The sequence below is a fragment of the Nicotiana tabacum genome, chromosome 22 (assembly GCF_000715075.1).
Source record: "Nicotiana tabacum cultivar K326 chromosome 22, ASM71507v2, whole genome shotgun sequence".
Taxonomy (NCBI): Eukaryota; Viridiplantae; Streptophyta; class Magnoliopsida; order Solanales; family Solanaceae; genus Nicotiana; species Nicotiana tabacum.
The window spans coordinates 25502105-25513497 of record NC_134101.1 but is presented as its reverse complement, the minus strand read 5'-3'; the positions used below and the strand labels follow the sequence as shown (position 1 = coordinate 25513497).

Genomic DNA, 11393 nt, shown 5'->3' with positions numbered 1-11393 from the left:
GTTTAAGTGGATATTATGCGGTCCGAATTAATCAGGCATTAAATATGAGTACCACATAGAGAAACAGAAAAAATTCTTGTATCAATAGCATGCGTTTGTAGCTTCGTGTCTTAGTTTAAGAAGAAAAATATAACAATTTAATGTCCCAAAAAAGGGAGTAAAATCTAAAACAAAAAAAGGCCTTGTACTCCAAGACAAAAAACACCCACAACAGAAGGAAAATAAAACAAAATTAACATAAAGAAGATCCATTCTATAAATAGGCAATGAAGTATCATATATAACAGTCCATTAACAAAAGAAGAAATCAATATATTGAGATGGAAAAAAGCAAAGTGTTGATTGTAGGAGGAACAGGGTACCTTGGGAAGAGATTAGTGAAAGCTAGTTTAGCAAATGGTAATAAAACCTACATTTTGCGTCGTCCAGAAATAGGAGTTGATATTGAGAAAGTTGAAATGCTTATTTCTTTTAAGATGCAAGGAGCTCATCTTATTTCTGCTTCTTTAAACGATCATCGGAGCCTCGTCGACGCCGTTAAACTCGTCGATGTTGTCATCTGTGCCATCTCCGGCGTCCATATTCGTAGCCATCATATCTTACTTCAGCTTAAGCTTGTGGATGCCATTAAAGAAGCTGGAAATATCAAGGTATAATATAATTAATGAAGATTTTTCTCATGCATAACTCGTTAATTATATTAACTATGCTTAAATGCAGATCCGGAATTTAAATATGACCGATTCGACTTTTAAAATTTTACGATAGATCGAATATTTCCTTTTAGTGTATATATATATATATATATATATATATATACACTAAAAGGAAATATTCGATCTATCGTAAAATTTTAAAAGTCGAATCGGTCATATTTAAATTCCGGTCATATATATATATATATATATATATATATATATATATATATATATATATATATATATATATATATATATATATTTTGAAACCTATGAGTTAGCAAATACCCATTTCTGTGACAGTGATGTCAAAGACAAACTTCAACATGTCATAAAATTTTCTAAAAGGGAGAAAAGTACGAAGTTTTAATTAGATTTAAAAATCAGAGAACCCTCACGTGGATGGCATGAAGAACCGAAGAAAGTCCCAGAAAGTCTTTGCTTCTCACTAGTATCCGGGGTACATTGTGCACTTTATTTTTTAAGAGTCTATTTTTATACATTATCAAGTTAAGTAGTCTAACAATTAATAACACAGTCATTTATTCATATAATATAATTGGTTCTACACAATTAAATTGTACTCTAGTACTCTAGATAATAGTACATAGCTTAAACTCTTAGTTAATGATATTAGCACGTACACGGTTACGTCGCATTTGTTTCTGAAATTATTCAGAACTTGCAAAAAAAAGTTGGAAAAATTAATTGAAAGTATCATTGAGTTTAGGCACATTGAGTGTGGCGCGAAAGTATCATAGCACTTCGAACATAATATAACACTTATTCATCCAAACTGATAACATATTCATAATTATATAATATGCATGTGTATTTGAGGTTCGGCAGTTTTAATGATTGCCAAGACAATTTTCACTCGACATCAACAAATATCTGAAAATCTGAAAATGTACAGAGATTTTTGCCTTCTGAGTTTGGAACGGATCCAGCAAGAATGGAAAACTCAATGGAGCCAGGTAGAGTGACATTTGATGATAAAATGGTGGTGAGAAAAGCGATAGAAGAAACTCACATTCCTTACACTTACATCTCTGCTAACTGCTTTGCTGGTTACTTCCTCGGTGGTCTTTATCAAATTGGCCACATTCTTCCTTCTACTGATTCTGTTGTTTTGTTCGGAGATGGCAACCAGAAAGGTAATTTGTTTGTATAATTAGTTCCTTTTATCTTTCTGTATATGGTTTGTTGTGTATTTTGTATAATTCTCTTTGTTATGATATATATATATTTTGCAGCAATTTGTGTGGACGAAGATGATATTGCAACATATACCATAAAGAGCATAGATGATCCAAGAACACTCAATAAGACACTTTACATTAGGCCTCCTAAAAACATACTTTCCCAAAGAGAGGTTGTTCATATCTGGGAAAACTTCATTGGTAAGGAGATTAAAAAATCAACTCTTTCCAAAGAAGAATTTTTGGCTCCTATGAAGGGTAAGAACCATAAATCATATACTCCCTTTGTCCCAATTTGATTGCCATTTCCAAAAGAATGAAAATGTTGTATTGATAATGTAATTTTCTCTTTTTTTTTGGTTCCGTAAAAAACAGAGCTGGAATATGCAGAACAAGTTGGAATGTGTCACTATTATCACGTTTGCTACGAAGGATGCCTTGTTAATTTTGAAATAGGAGAAGAAGGAGAAGAGGCATCCAAACTCTATCCAGAGGTTAACTACACTACAGCCCAAGACTACATGAAGCGTTACGTCTAAGTCTATAAGCATCATGTGTGGTAATTCTTGGTTCTAATTGGCTTTGTAAAAAAATTATCTTTGTTTTCGCTATTAATAAACTATTTTCTTTTATCAGAATTTATGATATAGATTATTTAATCTCATATTTTAATTTTTCATGTAACGACCCGAGATTCTCTCCTTCGAGACCGTGATGACGCTCACTTGTTAGGCAAGCCAACGTTAGAATAATATTAGCCATTTTAAAAAAAAATTAAATTAATTAATAACAAAGAAACAAATACGGAAATAAAGTATGAAATAAAGTGAATAATCCATAATAATAACGATGTCTAAATACCATCCCAGAAATGGTGTCACAAATGCACAAGCTTCTAAAATAATACAATCAAGGGTCTGAATAAAAATAAAGTTGTCTAAAAGAAATACACAAGTACGATAAAGTGGAAGGGGACTTTAGAACTGCAAACGTCATGCAGTTATACCTCAAGTCTCCTGCGAATAGCTGAATCCGAGAAAATTTACTATACGCCGTTGGGACCAACTCCGGTATCTGCACAAGAAGTGCAGAGTGTAGTATGCGTACAACCAACCCCATGTACTCAGTAGTGGTGAGCCTAACCTCGACGAAGTAGTGACGAGGCTAAGACAGGTCACTTATATTAACTTGTACGCAATAATAATAATAACAACAATAATAGAAATAAAACAGGTATCTCATTTCAACAGTTGAAGCCAACTCAACAGTCATAACCAATTATTATTTCAATTAGTTTCCGTTGCGGCGTGCAACCTGATCCCATAATATATTCATATTCAATTCCGTTGCGGCGTGCAACCCGATCCCACAATATATTCACACTCAATTCCATTTTGGCCTGCAACCCGATCCCAATATATTTATTTCCATCAATTATGTTGCGGCATGCAACTCGCTCCTCCAATATATTCACTTTCATTTCTGTTGCGGCGTACATTCCGCTCCTCAAATAATATAATTTATCAATTCTTATAAAAGAAATTACTCCAATAAATGCAACAATTAATATGAAATTATAAGACAACAAGCATACAATAATTATGTTTTGTTTAAAAATAAGTGACGGCAAGTACCAATTAATTATGAAAATTATGGAGGAAATAGGCAATTTAATAATTAGTATGCTAAATGTCAAGTATCAATTAAGTCACATAAATCAAATAAGCATATAGCAAGTATAGCATGGATTCAAGGCATAATATTGAGCAAGGAATATGAGAGAAACAATTAAGATGGCAACCAGAAAGGTAATTTGTTTGTATAATTAGTTCCTTTTATCTTTCTGTATATGGTTTGTTGTGTATTTTGTATAATTCTCTTTGTTATGATATATATATATTTTGCAGCAATTTGTGTGGACGAAGATGATATTGCAACATATACCATAAAGAGCATAGATGATCCAAGAACACTCAATAAGACACTTTACATTAGGCCTCCTAAAAACATACTTTCCCAAAGAGAGGTTGTTCATATTTGGGAAAAGCTCATTGGTAAGGAGCTTAAAAAATCAACTCTTTCCAAAGAAGAATTTTTGGCTCCTATGAAGGGTAAGAACCATAAATCATATACTCCCTTTGCCCCAATTTGATTGGCATTTCCAAAAGAATGAAAATGTTGTATTAATTTTCTCTTTTTTTTTTGTTCCATAAAAAACAGAGCTTGAATATGCAGAACAAGTTGGAATGTGTCACTATTATCACGTTTGCTACGAAGGATGCCTTGTTAATTTTGAAATAGGAGAAGAAGGAGAAGAGGCATCCAAACTCTATCCAGAGGTTAACTACACTACAGCCCAATACTACATGAAGCGTTACGTCTAATTTGTCTAAGCATGATCTCTTGTAATTCATGGCTTTGATTTCGCTTTCCAATAAACTTATCCCTAAAGTTCTTTGAACATTTGTGTATGTCACAACCATCAGACTTTTAGTACGTAGTGTTTGTTTCTTTGTAATAATAAAGAACAGACTTCTTTAAGGTGGTAAGTTTGTATGTATCTTAACATATTTTAGAGGATTTAAAATTTAAGTTATATATATGTTAGATAGTGTAAATAATTTTTATATTATAAGTGTATTTTAATATGCTATAACAGGTCACCTACCTTATTGTTTAGGTTACTGATATCTTTAATTATTATGATCAAATTGTCCAATGATAATTGGTATGGAATGCTTTTGTCATATATCCAAATTGAGATAAGGATCTATATATAACCAGCGTAAGTGTATTTACTAAATGCACAGCATTTCAGATAAAAAATAAACCTCGGATCGATCCTATGGTTCAAAGGGATAAGCGATATAGACTTTTGTTACAAACATAGTGTTGATGCAACACCATTTATCTTCTTAGATAGGATTTATGTGTGTTGCTCCCAAATGCACGTGCAAGTATACGTGGTTGATAAGTAATATAGGATTGCAAGTCCAGATATCGTACTCACAGGGACTTGTGATTAACTATCAACTAAATTAAACCCAAATAATTAATCTATTCAAGCGAATCCTAAAGTATGAATATTTAACTAAAACTAATCTAGAGTAACAAACTAAGAGATTAAAGGAAACAAGTTGGTGAAATTAGACACGAATTCAATGGGAACCAATATTCTAGAGCTATGGGTTAACAAACAATCCCGTTGAGTCTTTCACTTAAATTGTCTAATTAATTTATCTAATTTATTGATTGACATGGTTAGCATTACTCGTAGTATTCTCCCGAAGTACTACTCGACTATTCAAGCTAACCTAACACCTATATTCCTATGGAATTAGGATTAACAAGAATACATTAATAATTTCCGTGGAATCACCAAGCAAGGCGATTAGGTATATCCCTATCCTAACCGCAAATTCGTTCTTGATACTCAGGTTCAAGATCTTGCTCTACTCAATCTTATATGCAATCTAGAATTTTCTCTCCCGAGTTCAATCCTGGATTCGTAGATAGTATTCAATTGGTGATAAGACAATCAAATAATTAAGCGCAAGATTGAACAAATAAATTAATATGATAAAATAATAAAAATAATTCAAGCTTCAAACTATAATGTTCATGTAGCACCCACAACTCTAGAACTAATGAACTATAAAGTTAAAGGAAGAGAAGAGAAGAAAAACTGCGAATCCTTGTTCCAAGCGTGATTTATGTTCTCCTCCTCCAAAGTGACGTGTTCTCTCTAAAAAATATGTTAGATCCCCTCCAAAATTAGGTTTAGGACTCTTGTTATACGAATTGAGATCGTGTAGTACCGAAATAACCTTGTTCCGAGCGACCTAGAAAAAGTCCCGCAACGCAGGATCCAGGCAAGCGCCTTGCACTGGCCTTAGTGCTGGAGGCAGTGAGCTTTCCTCTTGCTTAGGCGTTTCTTTCATCTTTTGTGAATTGTATCTCTTCTTTTTCTTGTCTTCTTCTTGGAGGGACAATCACCAAAGGGTGTCCCCCTTAGTCTCCTTCTATTTTATTCTTTTAATTTCTTTTTTTTATCTTCCGTGTTTCATTTAATTTTATTCTAAATCTCTTTATTTTCACACCACTTTATTCCTACACAGTTAAAATATAATATTAAGCATAACGTAATATAATTAATACTCAAAATATGATTAAAAGTGCTATAATATGAGGCAATAATGGTTAAATATATGCATTTTTATCCAAACATCAACACCCCACACTTAGACTCTTGCTCTTCCTCGAGTAAGCCAACAATTTGCATTATTTTTTAGCACTTTATTTTTACACAATTGAGGCACACTACACCAATGACCACGGTTGATAGCAACAATTAAGCTAGGGCATATGCGTTCAACACATACTTCCCATGACTCATGTCATTCTTCAAAAGAAATATTCACATCGAAGACAACATGCTCATAACAATTGTAGCCTAAAAAACCGACTCAATATCACAATGCACTCATGGCTGGAATACCCAACATCATAGAGAAGTCTTAATAACGTTACCTATACCTCGTAAAATCATGTGCCCTCACAACAAGAACAATATAGTAAGTTGAATCCACACATTCGAATCTCATGATCAAAGATAATTTAAGGACTCACATCTATCAAAGAAAATCTCTCATTCCCACAAAGAAGTCACATGCATATAAAAGGTACCATAGGCTTGCCCATAATATAAATCTCAACTAATATAGGCTCACTCAATTTAAAATCAATTAGCACTTTATATGGTTGTAATATGGGCTAAGGGACGGGTAGGATATATTTAGGATTAGTGGTTCACCCTCCTAAGCACTTTAACACATCACATGATAAGCTTTAAGCACAAATTCTTCAATCCACTTCAATTTCACAAACAAGATCACTCCCCAAAATTGTTCCCTCTTTCTTTAAGCACAACTTTAATTTATACCTCACTAGCAACAACAAGACAACAATTTATTCATCTCTAACTTCTTCTTCTTCTTCTTCTTCCTCTTCCTCTTCCTCTTCCTCCTCTTCCTCTTCCTCTTCCTTTTCCTCTTCTTCTTCCTCCTCTTCTTCTTCTTCTTCTTTCTTTTTTTTTTCTCAATTTCCGCTAGTGGTGTATTATTCAACAAAATAAGTGTACCTTTCTTTCATTGGTTCCACTCGAAAGTCAACCCACACTTAGTCCTACTTCTTCTAGCACTCATTTCACAATTAAAATGCTTTCAGAGGTAACAAGATCAAAATAATGTCAATTAAGAACAAAAGGGTATAGGCTCGTAACGCGGGTGCCAATTAAAAGTCTATAGGTTCAAAAGGGTTCTCTAGGGATAGTTTTTATTTTGTGATAAGCATTAAGCTCAAAATGATCAAAGAAAGCCTAAAATCATTTTTCAAACCGAGCATCACCTAAAATTTCGCTTCAACTCACATACCGGGAAAGTTCTAGACTCAATCACAATAATATGGACTACATAAAACCGCACTTTACACATGGCATATGAATCACTAAGGACGGTCTCATTCCAACTCTCAAATAATGCAAGTATTCACGGAGCCATGGGATATTAAGCATTAAGCACAAAGTATAGGAGAATGCTTTTGCTTGAAAGAAATACAGAATAGAAGCATTCTAATTAAAATCTGAACAAAAGTTCAAAGAAACCCACTTAGTTGATGGTGAATTTTCGAAAAAGAATTAATATCCGGCGAGGCTTGTTGATTTCTTATAGGAAGATTTGACAACAAACATCACAACAATTTATTCATCTCTATCTTCTTCTTCTTCTTCTTCTTCTTCTTCTTCTTCTTCTTCTTCAGATTTTCTTTTTCTCTTTTTTTCACAATTTCCGCTAGTGGTGTATTATACAACAAAACAAGTGTACCTTTCTTTTATTGGTTCCACTCGAAAGTCACCCTATACTTAGTCCTATTTTATCTAGCACTTATTTCACAATTAAAGTACTTTCAGAGGCAACAAGATTAATAACATGACACATGACTCACTAAGGGCGGTCTCATTCCAATTTTCAGATAATACAAGTATTCACGGAGTCATAAGATATTAAGCATTAAGTACAAAGTATAGGAGAATGCTTTTGCTCGAAAGAAATACAGAATAAAAGCATTCTAATTAAAATCTAAACAAGAGTTCAAAGAAACCCACTTAGTTGATGGTGGATTTCCGAAAAAGAATTAATATCCGACGAGGCTGGTTGATTTCTGATAGGAAGATTTGACAACAAACATCACAATAATTTATTCATCTCTATCTTCTTATTCTTCTTCTTTTTCTTCTTCTTCCTCCCCTCCTCCTCCTCTTCTTCTTCTTCTTCTTCTTCTTCTTCTTCTTCTTCTTCTTCTTCTTCTTCTTCTTCTCTTTTTTTTCATAATTTCTGCTAGTGGTATATTATTCAACAAAATAAGTGTACCTCTCTCTCATTAGGTCCACTCGAAAGTCACCCCACACCTAGTCCTACTTCTTCTAGCACTCATTTCACAATTAAAGTGCTTTCAGAGGTAACAAGATCAAAACAATGTCAATTAAGAACAAACGGGTATAGGCTCGTAACGTGGGTGCCAATTAAATATCTATAGGTTCAAAAGGGTTATCTAGGGATAGTTTTTATTTTGTGATAAGCATTAAGCTCAAAATGAACAAAGAAAGCCTAAAATCATTTTTCAAACCGAGCATCACCTAAAATTTCGCTTCAACTCACATACCGGGCAAGTTCTTGACTCAATCACAATAACATGGCCTACATAAAACCACACTTTACACATGATATATGACTCACTAAGGGCGGTCTCATTCTGACTCTCAGATAATGCAAGTATTCACGGAGCCATGAGATATTAAGCATTAAGCACAAAGTATAGGAGAATGCTTTTACTTGAAAGAAGAATATAAGCATTCTAATTAAAATCTGAACAAGAGTTCAAAGAAACCCACTTAGTTGATGGTGGATTTCCGAAAAAGAATTAATATCCGGCGAGGCTGGTTGATTTTTGATAGGAAGATTTGACAACAAACATCTTCCTTAATTCTTTAATGGTAGAAAACAAAACACTCCAAATTTTTGTGTTTGACATCATAATAATTCATTGTTTTTAAGGCTCTTAACATATTTTAGAGGATTTAAATTTTAAGTTATGTATATGTTAGATAGTGTAAATAATTTTTATACTATAAGTGTATTTTAATATGTTTAACATGTCACCTACCTTGTTTTTTAGTTTACTGATATCCTTAATTATTATGATCAAATTGTCCAATGATAATTGATATGGAATGTTTTTGTCATGTATCCAAATTGAGATAAGGATCCAGCAAGAATGGAAAATGCAATGGAGGAGTGACATTTGATGATAAAATGGCGGTGAGAAAAGCGACAGAAAAAGCTCACATTCCTTACACTTACATCTCTGCTAACTGCATTGCTGGTTACTTCCTCGATGGTCTTTATCAAATTGGCCACATTCTTCCTCTCCTGATTCTGTTGTTTTGCTCAGAGATGGCATCCAGAAAGGTAATTTGTTTGTATAAGTTCCTTTTATCTTTCTGTATATGGTTTGTTGTGTATTTTGTATAATTCCCTTTTTTATTGACCCAAATTCCCTCCGTAGGATGTCGTGATGGCACTTAGTCTCTAAGACTAGGTAAGCCTATCAATTATGCGGAATAACGAAATCTAAGACTGAAACTCAAATCTCTAACATATGAAATAAATAAATAAAAACTACAATTCAAAATAGTTACAACTCTCAAAACTAGGTAGAAATAAGTCACAAGCTTCTAAGGGAAATACTAAATGTCTCTATACATAAGAGTCTAAAGAGAATAAGGAAAATAACATAATAAGGATAGAGGGTGGACTCCGAAGTCTGCGGAAGCTGGCAGATATACCTTGAAGTCTCCGTGTGCGGACTAGCTCACTGATACCTGGTCTGGTAGGAAGTACCTGGATCTGCACAAAACAAATGTGCAGAAGCGTAGTATGAGTACACCAGAACGGTACCCAGTAAGTGCCAAGCCTAATTTCGGTAGAGTAGTGACGAGGTCAGGTCAGGGACCTACTGGAAATAATAAAAGATAGGGCGAAAAGTTTAACAATATAATAATAATAATGACAATGGAAATGAATCAAGTAAGGAGTATGTCACAATTTAACTGCACAGAATAAGGGCAAATAATACATCACGGAAGAAAAAAGGAATTTACATATTTAGGGGGAAAAAAAACAATTAAGACAAGTACATCAATGGGAAAATATTAACAAGGGCACTCCCGAGGTATCGACTCGTAGTCCCAAATCATTAATGAATTCACAATATTTCATTTTCTTATATCACCTCAGGAGCCTTTACATTTAGTTTTAAAAATTATTTTTCCCGAAATAGCATCCCAGGTTTTAGCCCACTTTATCGCACCGCATGGCTTCTAGTAGTTTTCCTACTAGACACGCGTATCAAGCCCACTTTATCTCACTGCATGCGTTTCAACACCCAGACCTTATACCACCGCATGCATATCAATATCACAATATATCACAATACGCACCTCAAGTGCCCAAATATTTCAACTTGCCAAAATAAATCAACAACAACATTATTTTCCATAATAAGGAGCTCACGACTCAATCACATGTATACAAAAAGCTCAATAAAATATTCGGGAGTGAATAACACAACAAAATAATATTTTATAATTTAACACTTTGCCTCAATACCAAATATCAATGTCAGATAATTCATACTTATAATAATTCAATTAAGAAATTCAACTTTCAAATAATGAGCACAGAATAAAAGGAACAAAGCTTCAACTACGCAGGTAAAGCAATTATGTCACGACCCAATTCTCCCTCCGTAAGATGTAGTGACGGCACCTAGTTTCTACGACTAGGTAAGCCTAACAAAATGCGAAAATAAAAAAAATTGAAGTAAAAATTAACAACTAACTGCAACAGATAACTAAATAACTGGTAACAATGCCGCTTGGCATGTACATAACCAACACTCTAGTAATACATAGTATTCCCAAAACCCGGAACATCATAAGTTACAAGCTACAGAAGGAAACTAGTATCTCTATACACCAGAGTCTAATAAAAGAAGTACAGAAGGTAAATGACATAGGAGAGAATAAAGGGGGACTCCGAGGTCTACGAACGTGGCAGATGTACCTTGAAGTCTCCGTACAACAGCAAGCACTCTCAGCTAGTAGCGGGGCCGATAAGAAGCACCTGGATCTGCACACAAAATATGTGCAGAAGAGTAGCATGAGTACACCACAACGGTACCCAGTAAGTGTCAAGCCTAACCTCGGTAGAGTAGTGACGAGGTCAGGTCCGGGCCCTATTAGGATATAATAACAAGACATATGACATAATAAAATGAAGTAAAACGGAGCAGTTAACAGAAAGTATTCACAAAGCAATAACAACACCAACACAATGAGATAACAATAGGGGCGCTCCCGAGATACCGTCTCGTA

The 11393-nt window shown here is 34.0% G+C and overlaps 1 protein-coding gene and 1 pseudogene across 1 annotated transcript; both read left to right on the top strand.

The window, feature by feature from the left end:
- The first annotated feature begins 292 nt into the window (after positions 1 to 292).
- On the top strand, positions 293 to 2538 carry LOC107798062 (bifunctional pinoresinol-lariciresinol reductase 2-like). Its single transcript, XM_075244341.1, has 4 exons — positions 293 to 650; positions 1615 to 1855; positions 1955 to 2158; positions 2276 to 2538. The coding sequence occupies exons 1-4, from the start codon at positions 321 to 323 to the stop codon at positions 2437 to 2439; spliced, it is 939 nt and encodes a 312-aa protein (XP_075100442.1). The 5' UTR covers positions 293 to 320; the 3' UTR covers positions 2440 to 2538.
- A 1155-nt stretch (positions 2539 to 3693) lies between these two features.
- LOC142175753 (bifunctional pinoresinol-lariciresinol reductase-like) overlaps positions 3694 to 11393 on the top strand; it is a 37826-nt pseudogene continuing 30126 nt past the window's right edge.